The 23,431-nt window shown below is 39.2% G+C and overlaps 1 protein-coding gene across 4 annotated transcripts in view; it reads right to left on the minus strand.

The window, feature by feature from the left end:
• The window catches only part of LOC120070734 (Pseudouridine synthase family protein), a 45,999-nt gene that overhangs the window by 18,062 nt on the left and 4,506 nt on the right, over positions 1-23,431 (minus strand). For all 4 annotated transcript variants that reach the window (XM_090310811.1, XM_090310809.1, XM_090310810.1 and 1 more), the window contains exons 7-14: positions 12,879-12,958; positions 12,726-12,788; positions 12,480-12,567; positions 10,258-10,361; positions 10,029-10,131; positions 9,711-9,784; positions 1,626-1,690; positions 1,323-1,507 (exon numbers count right to left, since the gene is read on the minus strand). In XM_090310811.1, coding sequence (XP_090166937.1) covers positions 1,323-1,507; positions 1,626-1,690; positions 9,711-9,784; positions 10,029-10,131; positions 10,258-10,361; positions 12,480-12,567; positions 12,726-12,788; positions 12,879-12,958 — 762 coding nt within the window. The remainder of the gene's footprint in view (positions 1-1,322; positions 1,508-1,625; positions 1,691-9,710; positions 9,785-10,028; positions 10,132-10,257; positions 10,362-12,479; positions 12,568-12,725; positions 12,789-12,878; positions 12,959-23,431) is intronic.

The raw sequence follows: 23,431 nt of genomic DNA on the forward strand, positions 1-23,431 counted from the left end.
TCTAATTTATTAAAAAAAAATCATTATTTTATTATTCATTCATATTATACTTTTTCACGTCTAAATAATTTAATGCATTTCATACCTAGGAAGGAAATGGCTAGGAAGGTTAGGGGCTTTAAACTCAGAAGTCTAGTTACCAGCGTGAATATAATCTTGCCAAGGTGTTGTCTAATAGGCTGAGAAAGATTCTTCCTACAACGATTTCAAATTCCCAAGGTGTTTTTAAACCTAGCAAGCAAATCCTAGCAAAGCAAATCAAGGCACTTAGACAAGGTGACCTACTGTCTCCTTTTCTTTTCTTGCTGTAGATATTCTTAGCAGATTTGTATCGAAGGGGGTGGAAGGCAATATTCGTGAGGGTTTTGTAGCAGAGAAGAATAAGTTATGCACAGAAGAGTTAATGCCTTATTAGATTGGATTGCGAGTAACAGATCAACTCAGTAGGGTCGTTTTGTTATATTCTTTGTAAGAGAAAGGCCAAGGATGCTGATCATATTCTTTCAAGATGTGATTTTGCCAGAGCGGTTTTGGAGTTGCTTCTCTGAGAGGTACTACTGCTTTGTCAAATCTCAAGGTTGTACGCAATTACTTCCTCACTCACCCCTCTATGATGAAGGAAAGTTTTTGTGAAGAGTCGAGATTTGTATTATATTGTGGAGTCTTTTGGGAGAAAGGAATGACATAATATTTAAAGGGCTTGAGAGGTCTTTGAGAGATGTCTTGTCCTATGGTAAGATTCCATGTTCCGCTTTGGGTTTCATTAATAAAGTTATTTTTTAAATATCCTTCACGTCTTATTTAGGTCCTATATTACTTGATTGAAGTCCCTTCCTTTAGTTTGGCTCCTTTTGGTAGTTGAATTATTTTAATTTGTCTCAATAAAAGCTCAATTTCTAATATATATGTATGTAGTCGTATAGATAATAGATACTTGTCTACCATGCTCCCAGTCCCACCAATAGGAAAAAGAATTCACTAAATTATAAATTTAGTTTCTAAAGTTGATGTTTGCAGCCTTTTGGTTTCTAAACTTTTGCAAATGTAAATTATGCCCTACTCAGAAGCCTAACATACTTTTCTTGTTTGATATAAAAATAAATAAACAGATGTCTATTCATTGAAAGATCCTAGAAAATCTTCTTTTTAACTATTGTATAAATTGCAAGAGTGTTTGGTGTCCATCAATATAAAATAACCCCACCTATAATGAACCAAGTTGGTACCTAAACCTCAAATATCAGGCTCGCCCTCGGGAAATGATAAGTAATAGTAAACAAATCTCTAGGATAATATTTTGAGTGTTAGGACCAGGAACCAACCTTCACTAGCTTATTTCTTTCTGTTGGAGGATCTAGCTTGCACATTTCCTCTAAATGACAAGAATCATATGAATTAGCATCGCCACAGTCCTCATTTTCATATTCTTCAAAATTTTGAACTGCAGCTGTTTCAGTATGGTTTTCTTTACAGTATACCAAGTCTCCAACAACCACTTTGTCGATCCCTGTTACATGGTGAAACCACAGAAATTATGGCACAAATGGTTACTACCTAACATACCTTTTACAATGATCTTGATCGAGAAGATCATATACCATAAGTAGATAATTATGGAAGCACACCGTATTTTTGCACTCTCATACTTGCTGCATGATTCCATAAATAGCTTTGGTAACTATGCACATACCTGAAAAGTAGAGGATGCTTAAACGGTTAAACTATACATGTTCTCCAAACACATCATCCTTTGCCCATAATCATCTATGATCTAAATGACAACCAAACATCAATCTCCATAAAGATCAAGATGTCTTGCAACAACATACAACATGTAACATGATGTCATGTCATCATTCAACTGATAAATAATGGACTTTGGATGCCAGTAAAGTGAAATGAAATTAAATAATGGACGTTCAATGTCAATATGAAAACCTTAAATGATGCCAAGATCTTCACACAAATCTTGAAGTCTCCTCAAGACATGCCAGCAAAGTGAAATGAAAGGTAACAGTGCAATTGCCTTGCCCTCCCAGGCAGCAAATGTTTTGCACTTGCATTTTCCATTAATGGAAAGGAAAACAAGGTAGCTAGCTTTCTTCCTTTTTTTTCCCCTTAAAGGAAACAAGGTTTTTCAGTTTTTCATGGATGAAATGAAAAGAGCCTAATGCTCATAATACAATAAAACAGAATAAGCAAAAAAAAAAAAATACAACCAAATGAAGCCCTTAACTGAACAAAGCCAGAAATGTAAAGCAAATATAATCAAATACAACTCATAAACGGAACAAATTGGCTCTTGACGAATACCGCTAAATCTGAAATGAAAACAAGGTAGCTAGCTGAAAATAAACAATCTTCCTTTTGGACCAAAGCCCTTTCTACCATAACCCATACCTCAGAATGTCCAATCTACCAAATCTTAGGCGTTTCAGTATTTATTCGTATTAAAAAAAAAAATTTTAAAACAGAGAGAGAAATCCTAATCTAATGATTCATGTCCTCATTATCAAACTAGACAGCACTTGAAAATCTGCCAACAGGGGGGAAAAAGGCATTTTATTTCTTACAATTGGAGCACAACTTTTCATAATCTTCTGGCTAAGCCTATAAGTACAAATGTTCCTAAAAACCAAACTTCAGGCTCATTGAAAAAAAAAAGTACAAGGCTAGCAAATGCCCACAAAAATAGTAGACCAACAAGGATCTCCAATCAAGCACAATAAGACCTAACTTATAAGTACAAAAAAGTTTCGCCACAAACGCTATAATGAAGCATTTTTTAAAAGGAAACAAACTTGATAGCATTAAATCTAATAAGGGACTAAATGTTCTCTTTCCCACTGTATTCCAAGCATTTTTTGCTGTATTGATAGGTCGGTCAGCACCTTCACTTGTACAGAAGTTCTTGTAAGAGGTTCGTTAGTTCAAATTTATGGTGACCAAGGATTCTGAGTTATAAAAGTTGGTGAGGCATAAAAAATCTCTCCATGCCTTCCTCTGCACACCCAATGGAATCAACAGACGAACTTCCCCCATTGTAGTCTAGCTTGGCAAGTTCCACAGCGAAGCCCTTTTTGTTTGGAGGTTTTTTTAATCCATATCACTTGGCCGTCGACCCTAGTTTCCTTGAAGAAGTTACGATCTAAAGGAGCCAATAGGAGGTTATCGAAGGTCGAAGAGATCCATCAGTGAGTGCCAATGAATCAACAGGGAGAAAGCTTCGTCTTTTGATGATTCTTTTAGACGAACTCTAGTGCCATGAGAAGCTGGGTCTATGTCTATTGAGAAAGTATTCTCTTCAATGGTAACCACTCTGGTCTCTCCTTGTCTAGCCATGGTGGTGTGAAACAGCATGAGGTCTAGTAGGCAAAGACATGATTGCATCTCCGGTGACAAAAGGCAGGGTGGGGAGGAGAAAAGGTTGAGACATTGGGTAGAGAGAGCATCAGGTTTTTAGTATAAGCATTCAATTTTTAATAGTATTTATAATTAACCAACCAATTAAAATTATTCTTTTATTGTTAACTATTGAAATAGGGAAAGAGGATAACACAAGGAGTTTACGTGGAAAACCCTAATTCAGGGAAGAAAAACCACGATAGAAAAGAACTTATTATTTTATGTATCTTTACAATAGACCCAACCCTAGATATAAATAGAATAATGTGAAACCCTAATTTAGCAAATATAGTAAAAAGACAAAATTGCCCTTAGGGCTAATTTAACATATTTCAACACTCCCCCTCAAGTTGGGGCATAGATATCAGCAAGGCCCAACTTGCTAATACAAGCTTCAAACGTCTGCCTTGATAACCCTTTCGTAAAGACATCGGCAATCTGTTGGACTGAAGGTACATAGGGAATACAAATAGATCCGTAGTCTAACTTTTCTTTAATAAAGTGCCTATCAATTTCAACGTGTTTGGTTCTATCATGTTGTACGGGATTGTTTGCAATACTGATGGCAGCCTTATTATCACAATACAGCTTCATAGGCCCAGGACTACTCTCGTGAAGATCAGATAAAACTTTCTGCAACCATATTTCTTCACACACTCCCAGATTCATAGCTCTATACTCTGCCTCAGCACTACTTCTGGCCACTACACCCTGTTTTTTACTCCGCCAAGTTACCAAGTTTCCCCATACAAAGGTACAGTACCCTGAGGTTGACCTTCTATCAGTCACAGATCCGGCCCAATCTGAGTCAGTATATGCCTCGATGCTTCGTGTGTCATGTTTCCTGAATACCAAGCCCTTCCCAGGGGTGGACTTTAAATATCTCAAAATTCGAGTCACAGCTTCCATGTGCTCCTCATATGGACTCTGCATGAACTGACTTACTACACTCACAGCATAGGAGATGTCGGGTCTAGTATGAGACAAGTAAATCAGTTTTCCTACTAGACGTTGATACCTCTCCTTATTCACAGGAACTCCTTCCAAAACATTTTTCAGTTTGCTATTGACCTCAATAGGGGTGTCAATAGGTTTGCATCCGGTCATTCCTGTTTCTTTTAACAAGTCCATCGTGTACTTCCGCTGAGAAACAGATATTCCTGCTTTCGATCTTGCCACTTCCATCCCTAGAAAATACCTTAAACTACCAAGATCCTTAATTTCAAATTCACTCGCCATCCTTTGTTTTAGCTTAGCAATTTCTGCCTGTATCATCCCCTGATAGGATGATGTCATCAACATACACTACCAACACAGCAATCTTTCCTAAGGGTGATTTTTTGGTAAACAAGGTATGATCAGAATGTCCCTGAACAAACCCTTGGGACTTAACAAACACGGTGAATCTATCAAACCATGCCCTAGGAGACTGCTTCAACCCATATAAAGACTTTCTGAGTTTGCAAACATGATTTCCAAACTTAGCTTCAAAACCTGGAGGTGGAATCATATAAACTTCCTCTTCCAACTCACCATTTAGGAATGCGTTCTTTACATCTAGTTGATGTAGGGGCCAATCTTTATTCACAACGACAGACAGAAGAACACGAATCGTGTTTAACTTAGCTACTGGAGAAAAAGTTTCTGAATAATCAATTCCATACGTCTGAGTGAATCCTTTAGCAACTAACCTGGCTTTATATCTCTCAAGTGTTCCGTCAGACTTATACTTCACTGTGAACACCCATTTGCAACCAATTGTTTTGTGGCCTCTAGGGAGAGCTACCAACTCCCAAGTCTTATTTGCCTCAAGAGCTCTCATTTCCTCCATTACTGCTGCTTTCCATTCGGGAACTTCCATGGCCGCATGTACACTGGTAGGTATTGTTAGAGCATCTAGCTGAGTAGTAAAAGCCTTAAAACCAGGAGATAAGTTATTATAGGTCAAAAAACTATGCAAAGGATATTTTGTACATGACCTGGTTCCCTTTCTTAGAGCAATTGGCATATCTAGGGTGTTATCATAGTTGTCAGTTTTCGTCTGTCTCTCTTCAGTATCGGACTTTTGAGACAATTCTGCATCCTCTTGAGGATTTTTAAGCATCTCATCCCTTCCTGCCATTTCAACCTTCTCTGAGCTCATTTCGTCACTTTCTATGTTCCCAGACTTTTCTTCAATACTCTCCTTTGAGACAACGGGATCTTGAACTTGTGCTGGTTCTGACGCTTGGACACTTTCCGATGGAACACCAGAGGTTTCCTGAATTTCCTTTCTGAGATTCCTCCTATAATACGTTATCCAGGGCACTTGTTTAGTAGGGAGAACCGACACGGGAACAACAGGAGCCGAATTAGGTTCAAGACTAGGTAGACTAGGTCCAGGAATATTGGGACTAAGCTCAGATTCAGGAACATCCGGACTAGGCTCAAGGTTGAGGCTAATGGGTATGGAATACGTGGAATTGTTAGTCTCTTCATTCGTGGTCTCCCCCTGAAGATGACTAACGGGAAAGAACGGTTTGTCTTCAAGGAACGTGACATCCATAGTAACAAAATATTTTCTGGAAGATGGATGGAAGCATTTATAGCCTCGCTGATGAAGAGGATACCCGACAAACACACATGTTTTAGCTCGTGGAGCAAACTTAGTCCGATGTGGACCATGAGTATGGACAAAGGCTGTACACCCAAACACACGAAGAGGAACCTCAGGAATAAGACGGGTAGACTGATAGGACTCTTTGAAGCACTCAAGAGGGGTTTGAAACTTTAGGACTCGGGAAGGCATTCTATTAATTAGATGAGCTGCGGTAAGAATCGCATCTCCCCACAGGTACGAAGGAAGAGATGCTGGAATTATCAAAGAACGAGCCACTTCAATAAGATGGCGATTTTTTCGTTCAGCTACCCCATTTTGTTGTGGAGTATATGCACACGAGTTTTGATGGATGATCCCTTTTGACACTAGGAATTCCTGGAAGGTGTGGTTGACAAACTCACGACCATTGTCACTTCGAAGAATGGCAATCTTTGTGTTAAATTGTGTTAATACAGTGGTATAGAACTGTTTGAAGGTAGATAAAACCTCGGACTTATCAGCAAGAAGATATACCCATGTAAGTCGGGTATGATCATCAATGAAAGTTACAAACCACCGTTTACCAGACAGGGTATTGATGTTCGAGGGACCCCAAACATCACTGTGAACCAGGTGGAAAGGCTGGGTAGGCTTATAGGGCTGAGAAACAAATGACACGCGATGTTGTTTAGCACGTATACAGACATCACAAGATAATGAAGAAACATTCACATTATGGAATAAATGAGGAAACAAATACCGCATATATTGAAAACTAGGATGTCCAAGACGAAAATGCCACAATAAATAATCTGTTTCAGATATAGCAAACGAAGATAAAAGGCTAGTCCTAAACAAGCTTCTGGAGGAAGCATCTGTAGAAAGGAAATATAGGCCTCTGTCATATCGGGCAGTGCCAATCGTCCTCCCCGAGCTCAAGTCCTGAAACAAAGCAGTATCTGGTGAGAAGACAACTCTACAGTTCAAATCTTTTGTTATTTTGCTTATTGATAATAAATTGTAAGAGATTTTGGGCACATGTAAGACATTTTGCAGAGTTAATCCATGAAATGGTGATAGTCTGCCTTTTCCAGCAACAGGAGCGAAGGACCCATCCGCAATTCGAATCCTCTCATTTCCAGCACTTGGATAGTATGAGAGAAATCGGTCGGATGAGCCAGTCAAGTGATCGGTTGCTCCTGAATCTAGAATCCATAACTCATTCCCCTCAGCAAGGAAACTCAAGGATTGAGGATTACCTGATTGAGCAACTGTTCCGATTCCTACGGTACCTGAATCCCCAGGATTAGTCACTGGAAGCTGTGTTTGAGGTTGTGCAGTCCCCTCAACTGATTCACCCACTAGAGCACGCCCAGATCTCGACTTGTCATTCGGAGGGCGACGTTTACCATTTGGAGGGCGACCATGCAATTTCCAGCACTGATCCTTCGTATGCCACTGTTTTTTACAATGCTCACAAACTGGGGGTGTTTTACTATTCTGCTTGTCACCATCAGCTCCAGTGGACTTCACCCTGAAGGCAGCTGACTCTATAGTGATAACACTTGGCCCATTCATTGCACTTGATCTATCTTCTTCCAATCTAACTTCTGAACATACCTCCATGAGAGACGGAATTGGTTTCTGCCCTAGTATTCTACTCCGAACTGTATCAAATTTGGGGTGTAGCCCGGCAAGAAAATCATACACACGCTCAACCTCTTCTATCTTGGAGTATTGAATTCCATCTTGTGGACAGGTCCAGATGATCTCCCGACATAGATCCATTTCTTGCCATAACAACGACATCTTGCTGAAGTATGATGTTACATCCATGCTCCCCTGTTTGCATTCGTGAACCTGTTTACGTAGAGTATACAGGCGGGATGCGTTCTGACGCCTCGAATATAACCTTCGGACTGCATCCCAAATATCCCGGGCAGTGGCTGAATAGAGTAAGGGTTTCCCGATTTGTGGTTCCATACTACTAATTAACATTGAGCGGAGCAAAGAATCCTCTGCCTTCCAGACACGCTCTTGAGGATCCCCAAGATTCGGTCGTGGTATCTCTCCAGTTAAATATCCAAACTTATGGCGTCCCTCAAGAACCATTTTAATGGTTTGGGACCAAGAGAAGTAATTTTGCCCATTCAACTTCTCTCCTGTGATCATTCCTGCAGAATTTCCAATTGTTCCAGATAAAAGATTAGAAGTTGGAGTAGGAAACATTGATACCGGATTTTCTGAATACATCGGGGAAGAATCATGGCCATTCAATCGGGCTCCCAGGGCGACCATCTGTTGCTGAAGACTAGCTAATTGTTGTTGGAGTTCCCCATGAGATTCAGATTTGGAATTTTTCTGTCTAAATACCATGGGATTTTCTTCAATGGATTCACCCATTCGAAACTGGGGCTGAACCGGATATACTTGAGGAAGAGACTGTCCACCATGATGCTGTGAAGACGCTACTGCCGGAAGTCCACCAGCGGCAAAGTTCGGCAACCCGTGACCGGCGCTGCTCCCAGACTGCTGTGATGGTGGGTAACGGATGAACGGCTCGGCGATCTGCTGTGCAGCGGAAGAAATCGCGCCGATCTGACCCGACCCGGCAGCTGGAACACGCCCATGGGAAGAAATCGCGCCGATCTGACTCGACCCGGCAGCTGGAACATACCCATGATCGTCTGGTGAAGACGCGATTCTGTGCGACGCCGAGATACCTACCGGCTGTAGACCGATCGCGTGCACTGGCTGGAGAACGTTTGAGGCTGAGACGGTTGTGAGCGACGCTGAGGATCCGATTGGTTGTGACCCGATTACGTGCGTCGGCTGTTCGGCTGGAAGATTCCGATCGATGGTGTTTAGCTGGAACGGCTGAGATTGGAGGCTAATCGGCGAGCCAGCTGGAGCAATTCCACCACCTGGGATGATGGTTCGGAGATATCGGTCAACCGCTGCTTGAATCACAACCTCATTATTCAGCGTACCTTCACCTACTAAGTTTGACGACTGAGTTTCTTCTACCGGGGCTAGGGTTTCATCACCTTGCTCTGATACCATATTGAAATAGGGAAAAAGGATAACACAAGGAGTTTACGTGGAAAACCCTAATTCAGGGAAGAAAAACCACAATAGAAAAGAACTTATTATTTTATGTATCTTTACAATAGACCCAACCCTAGATATAAATAGAATAATGTGAAACCCTAATTTAGCAAATATAGTAAAAAGACAAAAATGCCCTTAGGGCTAATTTAACATATTTCAACATAATTAATTTTTTATTTGAATAATTTAATTTATTAAATGTATATAAGGTTACCATGATTAATTTCATAAGATAATTATAAACATAATTTGTTTCTTTCGAATCCTGATAACATTCTCATGCACAACCAAGACACAATAATCTCTTATTCCCAAAAATCTTATTCTCAAACATCCCCTAAAGGAATATTTACATTTACACCTGAACAAATAATGAAACTATATCAAATCCAGAAAACTATTAAAAGTTGAGAAAACATCTTCAAAATTCTTCCATTTCTTTCACACCACAGGCTCTTTTAAAAGCTAATCAAAAGGTCTTTTTTTTTTTTCACACCTTGTAAAGGGTGGCGCACAAACACTGAATCAAAAATATCAAGCATAAAGGATATCAACAACAAAGCCAAGAATAGTCCACTCAGCAAGAAAACTAGTATCCTCCAAAATATACACTTACATCATTCTCAAAGTTCTAGGTATAGCTTTGAGCGCCTGCAAATAGTTCCCAGGACATTTCTTCAAACACTGTAGCTGCATAATTTAAAAGAACAATATATCATGATTACATACAAGGAAAATACAACTGTTACCTGCTATAATGTGAAATCACACACACACACACATCCATGTATGTATGTATGTTGCAGGCGATCAGTACTAGACAGTATAAAACTACAGTGAAAACCGGAAATAAAAAAGTTCATTTGCGAGATAAATGTATCAGAAAAGCAAGCATGAGTAGGAATTAATGACTGACTAATATTTATGAACTTACTATTGCCCTTTCAGCCACTAAATATCGAGGTAATTGCTTCAACGTTCCATCAATATCATCACTTTCCTTGTAGTATTCTCTTGCCTTTGCAATTACATTGGTTTGTAATTAAATACTGAGTTAAGAAAACAATCGACTATCAAACTAAGCCAACAAGGAGAGAAACATTGGAAGGGAAGTAGATAAGTAGAGTGACAATCCCTCCTTGCACACAGATAATAAAAGGATATCCCCTTCTCTTGGATCAAGAATCATATTGACAGCACCCTTCCACTCTCCTCTAAGAAGTGAAGCTCCAACAAGATGAGTTGGTACAGAACCACTGCCAAAACGCTTAATTCAATAGCACACATGGCATAGTTAGCAAAACATTTAGAAAGATTCAATCAATATCACTCATTGCATCAATTAACAAAATATATCTCTGATTCAGATGCAGTGTATTTTTTCATCTGCAATGTCTCTCACTAGCGCTATCATGTGTACAAAAATCTACCTGGTGGTTGATCAAGCCCATCAAAAATCAAACAACACGTGAATATACTTCTATAGTAAAGAATGGGCACCTTGCATTTTGTCCACCGTATGTTTTTCATGAGAAACAAATTTTTCATTGAGAAATATGAAAGATGCAAAAGGGATACAAAAATGTCGCCCAACAAAAGAAATAAGCCAACACTACTTATATAAAAAATGGCCCAATCTAACAAATAATTACATAAATCCTTCACCGCCTCTAGTTGAAATCGGAATTCTCTAAAGCTCGAGGCACAATAAAGCGCAATAGCCTTCTCGGGCTTAAGCACGGGGTGGAAAAAGAAAGGCGGCCATTTTTTTGTGAGGCACACAATATATAAAAGTACTATATAAAGAAGAGAAAGCATAGTTAGAGTAGGAATATGAAAAATAAATAAATAAATAAATAACCTCTAAACACAAGGAACTTTGCATTTAGTCTTAGTAAATTCTTTTTTTAGTTAATTAAGAAGGAAAAACCTTAATCATCACTATTTTAAAAATAATGAAAAAACCCCATGACCTAGGGCTTTGGGCCTCACAAAAGGGGTGCAACTAATGCCCCAAATTTTTCATTTAATCAGAATCAATTGAAGACAAATTTTTAACTCGTACAATCTGTTAGCACTAATCTGGAAAGAAGGCCCCAAGAACTAATAAGACGATGAAATTTTAGGACTTGCCAGCTAGCCCCAACAACCAAAATGCTTATTAACTATGAAGCACAGATACTTCATGCGAGGTAAAGAATCAGTGTCAGACACATGTCGAATACCGATACTTCTAGATACTTTCCAGATACGTATCTGACACGCGATTTGACGTATCTATTTCTATGCGTACTTTTTTTTTTTAAGAAAAAAACAAGTAACTCATCTAATCTTTCCCAATCTAAAATTAGGCAACCTATTTTAAAAGCTCAATACTCGAGTCCGAAACTAAAAGAAAAATAAATAAATAACGGACCAAACCCTAAACTAAAATCATCTAATCTCCATTTTCACATTTGAGTTCCCATAAAGTCCACCAAAATATAAATCATTTAAATATCTTCAACAATAAGTTCTTCGTTTATCTTTATACTTCTTTCTCTAATATTCTTCTTCTTTCTTTTTCGCAATATGCGTCACTTTTCTATTGCATTTTATTAACTATTGTACTTCAACATCTTAGATGTTACTTTTTTGTATTGTATTTCAGTGTTTGTATTCTATTTTGTGCTATTGTTATTAACTTGTATGCTAAATTTATCTATATCCTAGATTTTTTTAAAAAAAAAAAATGTATTCCAACGTATCAATATCCTCGTTTTTTTAGAAATATATATATTAAAAAAATGACGCATCCTTAGACGTATCTGTATCTTAGTTTTTTAGAAGTTCGCTAATCGCCGTATCCAATCGTATCCGTATCGTGTAGCCGTATCTGTGTCTGTGCTTCATAGCTTATTAATAATCCATCTTCAAAGAACCTACTCTTGATTAAAATAATGTCACCCTCATTTACCCACATGTGTAAAATTCCTCCATACAAGGCTTCCAATGTTCAGAACTTTACAATAGGTAAAGGGACCTTTCAGTTGACAAGATTCTATGCTCCCGTGCCTGCAAAGTTACCCCCTAAGGTACATCAAATACTTACAGTGAGTTTCCCTCCCAAAGTTACACCCTAAGGTACACCAAAGGCTTACAATGAGATTCCCTCCCAAAGGCACTCTATTGTACGCTGAGAACCATCTAACATGAGAACACACGTGAGAATCCATGTCAGTACCTCCTACAACAGAAGTCATTAATTTTTATACATGGATCCTATGATGCGTTTGGACAAATTCAGAGTCAGAGTCAAAGACCACAAACTGCACCTACAACCTTAGATTTATTAGGAATGAAGCAAGTTATTTATGAGATGAGATATTAAATTTAGAAGGCATACCTGTAAGCCAAAGTAATTAATAAAACCATGCATTCCTAAAGCTTCTGCAGATGCTTTGATGGTGTCTTCACTATCAGCTACAACTCCTCTGATTATCACGGTTCAAATATAATTGAATCATTATTACTTAAACATCATTTAACATTTTGTAAGGGTAGAAATTTGAACCTCTAACCTTTAGGTTGAGGCTATCATTTAACATACTAAAATGTTAAAAACCAACTGGATTTATAGTGACGAACTTACCGTAAGGTGATGGTAAACCTGTTACCCAAGAGCTGCCCAAGAAGAAGCCCTTGTTGGATATAGCTGGAAACAAAGTATGGATAACACATGCATGAATAAAAAAATTTAATATGTTGTAAAAGGCTAAAAGCATGAAATTGGATCCTTCCTTACCTAAAGTTACCCAACTTGATACCAATCAACCGATCATTAAGAGCAGCTAATCTACTTGCGTGTTGCTTAAAAACAGTGACCTGGAAAGGCAAGAAGTATTTTCCTCAAATCCCTAACGAAATGGATACATCCTATCTGAAAGCATATTCTAGTCTCCACCTCCAACAATCTCATAAAATCCTTTTAATTAAAACACTATATCCAACTTTGGGGTTCTCCACACTTGAGCAAAAAAGAAGTATGATCAGCAAGACAAAATAATAAAATACTTGGTCATAGGCTAAAGAAATTACAACAAGCAACCAACAGGTTTTTATTTAAAAACAGAAACACGCAACAAACATTTTTATATATGGGAACATAATTTTTCAGCTCCAAAAAAGCGGGGTAAACAAATATTAAATATTAAATACTAAAAAGAAAAGGGGGGAGAGAGAGAGAGAGAGAGAGAACTCCAATTTTGGAAGGGGAACAATTAAAATTAAACAAACTGGATCCTGAATCGCTGCAATACTTGCTCTGAAAAAAAATAATCTCAATCCACACAATCAAAGGCCTTTGCAATAATCCATCATTTCTTCTTCATCACTCCATATTCTTCCAATATCCCATTAGCAGTAAGGACGGGATCTAAAAAATTTGTCTTCCTTCTATGAACGCCCTCTGATAAGGAGATATAGTAGAAGACATTACCCTCTTTTAATCTTTCCACAAGAAAGGAAAAAGGTATGCTCTCTCCCATCTTTCCCTGCCATTTCTAGCCTTCCAGCCTCACTTGTCGCCACCCGACTTTCTCCAGTCAACCTCCATCACTTCTAGTTTGTTAGTCTCCCATGCTGCTGCTATCTGGCGCAGGTATATTGTCAACCCTTGGTTCTTTGATCATCTTCCTTTTTTGGTGCATTCTTTCTGGACTCATGGAAATTAGCATTGTTGCATTCGTAGCAACTTCATTTTTATAAGAAACATTACTTTCATTATCAAAGAGAACGGTACAAAAGGAGGGGAAGATTAGATATCCACACAACAAATTACAAAAAAGAAGCTCAATTAGTATAAATTTGAGTTAGGCCATAATTAAAAAAGTTTTTTTTATATCCATGAGTATCCGGATCAGCTTACGTGTACTCAACTAATCTCATGAGACAACCCATCTAACCCTACAATATTTAGGTGTCAAGAAAACTCGTAGGATATTAAATCCTAGATATGTGGCCACCAATTACAAAATAATTTCGAAGTGGTGGACCAAGTAGAAGCAAAAAGAGTAACCAAACTCCAAAAAAGGTCACTATTAGTTTCATGATCAACTAATTTTTGTACTTGGCAAGATAAGAATGGTTTCTTTCTTGAAGATATGATCGACAAGAAGATCTTTCTCTCTACCCCTGTTACGTTGGGTTGAAGCAAGTTTAGTGGATCTATTGCATCATTTGGTAAATTCTTACTTTCAAATGAAAGTTAGAGATGATTTTGGGACTGTTCAAATTTCAAGTTTCATTCTACTCATGATTGGTTCCTTGAATGCACTGTTTGGCCGGCTACTGGAGGAAGACAGAACTTACATGTTTCTGCTAGATTTGAGAAGGAAGGATGGTTGGTTTTCTGGGAAATGGTAAAGACTTTCTCGATGCTCTTATGATAAAGGAAGGTTTGTAATCCAAGTCCACTTCTAAAGCTTCACAAATTGATTCACTTCACAGAGCATCTTCTCCTGATTCACCCAACTAATGAAGCATCTTCTCCACCTAAGCAAAGTTATGTGAATGCGGTTAGTTAGACACCCAGTCTTCAACAGTCTAAAGATCATTCTGATTCACTTCACAGAGCATCTTCTCCTAAGAACCCTTGGTTCTGGGTTAGAAAGGAGAAAGAGGTGTTGGATTTGCAATTTGATTCTGTAATTGTGGTTACCAGGTTGTTAGCACATTATTATTGGGAAGAGATTAAGACTGTTTTAGAAGGCCATTTTCAATCCCAAATTACAGTCAACCCTTTCATGGATGATAAGGACATGATTAAGTTGGCAGAGGATTTCTCAAGCATTACCTTTTCTGGAAAATGAATGGTTTACAGTGATATGCATTTAAAATTAGAAAATTGGTCTCATTGTATCCACTATCATCCAGATGCCATTCAAAGTTATGGATGACAGATTCAAATTAATAATTTGCCTTCACAATACTGGAAATATACGGTTTTTGAAGCCGTTGGAAAGAATTTGGGTGGTTTCCTGCATATTTTTTTTTTCAAATCTCAATTGTTTGGATTGTTCTGCTATAATTCAGGTGGAAAAAATATTTTTAGATTTCTTCCGGCTGAGGTTATGATTAAGGATACAAATCTTGGTGAATTTTCCCTTCGTTCTAGTGATATTGCCTCCATAGAAGACTCTAGCTTGAGTTCTTTCAAGAATGGTGACTTATTTGCCGAGGACTTTGCAAATTCTGGGGACTTATTCAAAATGAATCAAGTGATGAAAGATGAAGGGATAGTTTTGTTTGATGATAAGGAAGGCACCTGATTTATTGGTTGGGGTTCTGTTGTGGAATCTGAAGGGTTTGGAAAGGAATGTGTAGAGGCTCTTGATGAAACTGATTCGGTTGGCCAGGAGAGAGATTTCCAAATGCAGACCGTTTTCATTATTGAACATTCTGATCATTTAAATAAGGAATATTTTATTCCAAGGCAATCAGGATTTAAATGATGGAGTATTTAATGCTGGGAACGTTTTGGCATTAGAAAAGGAATTGGATATCTTCAATAATTTTTTTGGTTTGCAATTGGTTAGTACAAACATCCAGTTGTTACATGAAGAGTGCATTGACTCCGGTGATGAGAAGGATGTTTCGGATGGGAATGTGTTCCTCTCTCCTGCATTTAATGAGAGTAATAATCCTCCTGCCTCATCTTGAAAACCCAATTGAGCCGAACTTGTGGGTACTCTACTGCCCCATAATATTGATTCTATCTTTCCTCAATTAATCCACCAGCCTTTTTGAAAAAAAAAAACAAAAACATAGCCTTTCATTGATGTAATGAAAAGAGTCTATTGCTCAAAGTACAATGATAAATAAGAGCTAGTTGCAACTTAAAGAACAGGGATCAGCAGACGCACCCAGCTATCTCAACTAGGTCGACACACCCCTAGTGCCCTCATCACATCCCAATAGAAAGAAGTACATCAATAAGAAATATATCAAAGAGAAATACAACTAAAACCATAACAAAAGTCTCTCAATTAATCCACCAGCTACTGATGTGTTTTCAATCCCTTTGGGAGGTCCAATGGCTGAGAAGCTTCTTCCAGCCTTTTCCATTGCATTACTCTCGTAAAGGTGCTTCTTCTCATTCATCCAAAATTTCTGAAGTTAACTATGATTTAATAGAAGAAAGTAGCACTTGCGTGCAAGTTCGAGATTTAGTTTCGTCTAAGGTCAATTGTGATCCCTTGAAAAATCCTCCCCCCTCTCTTAAGACTTCAAGCAGTCAGTTGTCTTTATTCTAAATTTGAGGGTTCAGTTTGTACAAAGCATTCCAGATCGTTCCACTCCAAAAGTTTCTTCTCTTCAGCAGGAATCAGATGATGATTCTGTGGCCAGCATAAGTAGTGAAGAGTCTAGAGTCTGACATTCATAATTTGGCGCCAACCTTTGAGAGGAATTCTAAGACGTCAATTCTAGGGAAGATATTGCTAGCTTGTTTCAAAAAAAACAGAGGAAAGGAAGTTTGATCAGAGTTCAAATGTAAGGTTTCCCCTTTTGCCTCCTCAAATTCCATCCAATTTCTCCCCATTTTTTATATTCTTGGCCTCCAATTGTCTCCAATTGTGTAAAATTCCTCATCCTTCATCTCAAATTGTCAGTGGCAGAATCTTGATTCTTTCAGCATGAAGATTATTTAGTGGAATACTAGAGGTCTTGGGAACAAATCCAAGTGGGCCACATTAAAAAAAAAAAAATCTTCAAAACCATAATCCAGAGCTGATTTTAATACAAGAAACAAAAAGGGAGGAGTTTGATCTTGTGTTTATCAAGTCTTTGTGGAGCTCAAAGGAAAGTCTTTTGTGGTTTTCTTTCCCATATTTTCACCTCTTGTTCATAAAAAAAAAGTGCTATAACTCCGGAAATTGCACATTCAATCCAAGGATGCATTACATTAACTAAGATATTCCTTAAAATAATGATTTTATACACTTCATGGTGTTCTTTATCCAATGCTTTTGTTAATTATTCCATTCAAGATATTTGCTTGATCTGGAACGCTTAGGTTTAATATTTACTTCATGTGTGTTTTCTTGGTTAAAGTATCTTGTATTTTTTAGCATTAGACTCTTTTCACAATTTCAATGAAAAATTTTGTTTCCTTTTAAAAAAAAAAGTATATTCGATCAGTGATTAAAAGTGAATTATAGGGCTTTACTTAATGGAAGAACGTAATTCAATTTAGAAAAGTTAGATTGGCTTCGGTTGGGTGATGAGAATACAAGTTTTTCTCATTGATTTTTGGTGGCCAAAAAGAGAGAGAATTTGATTACTTAGTTATTAACAGATCAAGGGGTCTTCATTTTTTCTTTCCGAGATATTGAGCATGACATCTTGGGTTTCTTCTCATCACTATATCAGAAATGTTTGGGATTTGAATCCATACCAGTTAACTTAATTGGCCACATGTTTCTTCAGCTCAAAACTTACTACTTACAGCCCGTTTGCCACTGTTGAAATTTGACAAATAATGAAGTCCCTTGGTAAGAACAAAGTGCTGGGTCCTGATGGTTTTACTCTGAAATTCTCTCTCAAATTTTGGGAGTTATTTCATGCAGATTTTCAAAAGATTTTTGAGGATTTCTTTGAAGATGGACGATTAAATGCTTGTACGAAAGAAATTTTCATTTGCTTGATCCCAAAGAGAGAGACTGTTGTTTTTGTCAAAGGTTATCAGCCTATAAGTCTTACCACTTCAGTTTACAAGGTAGCAAAGGTACTTGCTGAAAATTTAAAGAAAACTCATGTCAACCATCATTTCAACTTCTCGACGTGCTTTCTTTGCTGGTAGTCAGATTTTAGATCCTATTCCTGTTGCAAATGTAGTGGAGGAGTATCATTCAAAGAAGAAAAAAGGTAGGATTCTCAAACTTGATCCGGAGAAAGCTTTTGATAGAATTGATATGGATTTCCTTGAAAGGAAAAAAGGAAACGAATGTAAAAATTCTTCCTCATCGAAACTGCAAACTGCTTGACGAAAAATCGGAAACGAATGTAAAATCTCACCAAACGCTCATTGTATGTTTTCCATTTTTAACATACTGTTGAAATATGTTAAATTAGCTCTAAGGGCAATTTTGTCTTTTTACTATATTTGCTAAATTAGGGTTTCACATTATTCTATTTATATCTAAGGTTGGGTCTATTGTAAAATAACGAAGAATAATAAGTTCTTTTCTATCGTGGTTTTTCTTCCCTGAATTAGGGTTTTCCACGTAAACTCCTTGTGTTATCTCTTTCCCTATTTCAATATGGTATCAGAGCAAGGTGATGAAACCCTAGCCCCGGTAGAAGAAACTCAGTCGTCAAACTTAGTAGGTGAAGGTACACTGAATAATGAGACTATGATTCAAGCAGCAGTTGACCGATATCTTCGAACTATCATCCCAGGTGGTGGAATTGCTCCAGCTGGCTCGCCGATTAGCCTCCAGCCTCAGCCCCAGTTCCAGATAAACACCATCGATCAGAATCCTCCAGCCGAACAGCCGGCGCACGCAATCGGTCTACAGCCGGTAGGCATCTCGGCGTCGCACAGAATCGCGTCTTCACCAGACGATTATGGGTATGTTTCAGTTGCCGGGTCGAGTCAGATCGGCGCGATCTCTTCCCATGGGCGTGTTCCAGGTGCCGGGTCGGGTCAAGATCGGCGCGACTTCTTCCGCTGCACAGCAGATTGGCGCGACTTCTTTCGCTGCACAGCAGATCGGCGCGACTTCTTTCGCTACACAGCAGATCGCCGAACCGTTCATCCGTTACCCACCATCACAGCAGTCTGGGAGCAGCGCCGGTCACGGGTTGCCGAACTCTGCTGCTGGTGGACTTCCGGCAGTAGCGTCGTCACAGCATCATGGTGGACAGTTTGTTCCTCAAGTATATCCGGTTCAGCCCCAGTTTCAAATCGGTGAATCAATTGAAGATAATCCCATGGCATTTAGACAGAAAAGTTCCAGATCTGAATCTCATGGGGAACTCCAACAACAATTTGCGAGTCTTCAGCAACAGATGGTCGCCCTGGGAGCCCGATTGAATGGCCATGATTCTTCCCCGATGTATTCAGAAAATCCGGTATCAATGTTTCCTAATCCAACTTCTAATCTCTTATCTGGAACAATTGGAAATTCTGCAGGAATGATCACGGGAGAGAAGTTGAATGGGCAAAATTACTTCTCTTGGTCTCAAACCATTAAAATGATTCTTGAAGGACGCCATAAGTTTGGATATTTAACTGGAGAGATACCACGACCGAATCCTGGTGATCCCCAAGAGCGTGTCTGGAAGGCTGAGGATTCTTTGCTCCGCTCAATGTTAATTAGTAGTATGGAACCACAAATCGGAAAACCCTTACTCTATTCAGCCACTGCCCGGGATATTTGGGATGCAGTCCGAAGGTTATATTCGAGGCGTCAGAACGCATCCCGCCTGTATACTCTACGTAAACAGGTTCACAAATGCAAACAGGGGAGCATGGATGTAACATCATACTTCAGCAAGTTGTCGTTGTTATGGCAAGAAATGGATCTATGTCGGGAGATCATCTGGACCTATCCACAAGATGGAATTCAGTACTCCAAGATAGAAGAGGTTGAGCGTGTGTATGATTTTCTTGCCGGGCTACACCCCAAATTTGATACATTTCGGAGTAGAATACTAGGGCAGAAACCAATTCCGTCTCTCATGGAGGTATGTTCAGAAGTTAGATTGGAAGAAGATAGATCAAGTGCAATGAATGGGCCAAGTGTTATCACTACAGAGTCAGCTGCCTTCAGGGTAAAGTCCGCTGGAACTGATGGTGACAAGCAGAATAGTAAAACACCCCCAGTTTGTGAGCATTGTAAAAAACAGTGGCATACGAAGGATCAGTGCTGGAAATTGCATGGTCGCCCTCCAAATGGTAAACGTCGCCCTCCGAATGACAAGTCGAGATCTGGGCGTGCTCTAGTGAGTGAATCAGTTGAGGGGACTGCACAACCTCAAACACAATTTCCAGTGACTAATCCTGGGGATTCAGGTACCGTAGGAATCGGAACAGTTGCTCAATCAGGTAATCCTCAATCCTTGAGTTTCCTTGCTGAGGGGAATGAGTTATGGATTCTAGATTCAGGAGCAACCGATCACTTGACTGGCTCATCCGCCCGATTTCTCTCATACTATCCAAGTGCTGGAAATGAGAGGATTCGAATTGCGGATGGGTCCTTCGCTCCTGTTGCTGGAAAAGGCAGACTATCACCATTTCATGGATTAACCCTGCAAAATGTCTTACATGTGCCCAAAATCTCTTACAATTTATTATCAATAAGCAAAATAACAAAAGATTTGAACTGTAGAGTTGTCTTCTCACCAGATACTGCTTTGTTTCAAGACTTGAGCTCGGGGAGGACGATTGGCACTGCCCGATATGACAGAGGCCTATATTTCCTTTCTACGGATGCTTCCTCCAGAAGCTTGTTTAGGACTAGCCTGTTATCTTCTTTTGCTATATCTGAAACAGATTATTTATTGTGGCATTTTCGTCTTGGACATCCTAGTTTTCAATATATGCGATATTTGTTTCCTCATTTATTCCATAATGTGAATGTCTCTTTATTATCTTGTGATGTCTGTATACGTGCTAAACAACATCGCGTGTCATTTGTTTCTCAGCCCTATAAGCCTACCCAGCCTTTCCACCTGGTTCACAGTGATGTCTGGGGTCCCTCGAACATCAATACCCTGTCTGGTAAACGGTGGTTTGTAACTTTCATTGATGATCATACCCGACTTACATGGGTATATCTTCTTGCTGATAAGTCCGAGGTTTTATCTACCTTCAAACAGTTCTATACCACTGTATTAACACAGTTTAACACAAAGATTGCCATTCTCCGAAGTGACAATGGTCGTGAGTTTGTCAACCACACCTTCCAGGAATTCCTAGTGTCAAAAGGGATCATACATCAAAACTCGTGTGCATATACTCCACAACAAAATGGGGTAGCTGAACGGAAAAATCGCCATCTTATTGAAGTGGCTCGTTCCTTGATAATTCCAGCATCTCTTCCTTCGTACCTGTGGGGAGATGCGATTCTTACCGCAGCTCATCTAATTAATAGAATGCCTTCCCGAGTCCTAAAGTTTCAAACCCCTCTTGAGTGCTTCAAAGAGTCCTATCAGTCCCGTCTTATTCCTGAGGTTCCTCTTCGTGTGTTTGGGTGTACAGCCTTTGTCCATACTCATGGTCCACATCGGACTAAGTTTGCTCCACGAGCTAAAACATGTGTGTTTGTCGGGTATCCACTTCATCAGCGAGGCTATAAATGCTTCCATCCTCTTCCAGAAAATATTTTGTTACTATGGATGTCACGTTCCTTGAAGACAAACCGTTCTTTCCCGTTAGTCATCTTCAGGGGGAGACCACGAATGAAGAGACTAACAATTCCACGTATTCCATACCCATTAGCCTCAACCTTGAGCCTAGTCCGGATACTCCTGAATCTGAGTTTAGTCCCAATATTCCTGGACCTAGTCTACCTAGTCTTGAACCTAATTCGGCTCCTGTTGTTCCTGTGTCGGTTCTTCCTACTAAACAAGTGCCCTGGATAACGTATTATAGGAGGAATCTCAGAAAGGAAATTCAGGAAACCTCTGATGTTCCATCGGAAAGTGTCCAAGCGTCAGAACCAGCACAAGTTCAAAATCCCGTTGTCTCAAAGGAGAGTCTTGAAGAAAAGTCTGGGAACATAGAAAGTGACGAAATGAGCTCAGAGAAGGTTGAAATGTCAGGAAGGGATGAGATGCTTAATAATCCTCAAGAGGATGCAGAATTGTCTCAAAAGTCCGATACTGAAGAGAGACAGACGAAAACTGACAACTATGATAACACCCTAGATATGCCAATTGCTCTAAGAAAGGGAACCAGGTCATGTACAAAATATCCTTTGCATAGTTTTTTGACCTATAATAACTTATCTCCTGGTTTTAAGGCTTTTACTACTCAGCTAGATGCTCTAACAATACCTACCAGTGTACATGCGGCCATGGAAGTTCCCGAATGGAAAGCAGCAGTAATGGAGGAAATGAGAGCTCTTGAGGCAAATAAGACTTGGGAGTTGGTAGCTCTCCCTAGAGGCCACAAAACAATTGGTTGCAAATGGGTGTTCACAGTGAAGTATAAGTCTGACGGAACACTTGAGAGATATAAAGCCAGGTTAGTTGCTAAAGGATTCACTCAGACGTATGGAATTGATTATTCAGAAACTTTTTCTCCAGTAGCTAAGTTAAACACGATTCGTGTTCTTCTGTCTGTCGTTGTGAATAAAGATTGGCCCCTACATCAACTAGATGTAAAGAACGCATTCCTAAATGGTGAGTTGGAAGAGGAAGTTTATATGATTCCACCTCCAGGTTTTGAAGCTAAGTTTGGAAATCATGTTTGCAAACTCAGAAAGTCTTTATATGGGTTGAAGCAGTCTCCTAGGGCATGGTTTGATAGATTCACCGTGTTTGTTAAGTCCCAAGGGTTTGTTCAGGGACATTCTGATCATACCTTGTTTACCAAAAAATCACCCTTAGGAAAGATTGCTATGTTGGTAGTGTATGTTGATGACATCATCCTATCAGGGGATGATACAGCAGAAATTACTAAGCTAAAACAAAGGATGGCGAGTGAATTTGAAATTAAGGATCTTGGCAGTTTGAGGTATTTTCTAGGGATGGAAGTGGCAAGATCGAAAGCAGGAATATCTGTTTCTCAGCGGAAGTACACTATGGACTTGTTAAAGGAAACAGGAATGACCGGATGCAAACCTATTGACACCCCTATTGAGGTCAATAGCAAACTGAAAAATGTTTTGGAAGGAGTCCCTGTGAATAAGGAGAGGTATCAACGTCTAGTAGGAAAACTGATTTACTTGTCTCATACTAGACCCGACATCTCCTATGCTGTAAGTGTAGTAAGTCAGTTCATGCAGAGTCCATATGAGGAGCACATGGAAGCTGTGACTCGAATTTTGAGATATTTAAAGTCCACCCCTGGGAAGGGCTTGGTATCCAGGAAACATGACACACGAAGCATCGAGGCATATACTGACTCAGATTGGGCCGGATCTGTGACTGATAGAAGGTCAACCTCAGGGTACTGTACCTTTGTATGGGGAAACTTGGTAACTTGGCGGAGTAAAAAACAGGGTGTAGTGGCCAGAAGTAGTGCTGAGGCAGAGTACAGAGCTATGAATCTGGGAGTGTGAAGAAATCTGGTTGCAGAAAGTTTTATCTGATCTTCACGAGAGTAGTCCTGGGCCTATGAAGCTGTAT

This window comes from Benincasa hispida, chromosome 2 (assembly GCF_027475165.1).
Source record: "Benincasa hispida cultivar pf3 chromosome 2, pf3_genome.v1.1, whole genome shotgun sequence".
NCBI lineage: Eukaryota > Viridiplantae > Streptophyta > Magnoliopsida > Cucurbitales > Cucurbitaceae > Benincasa > Benincasa hispida.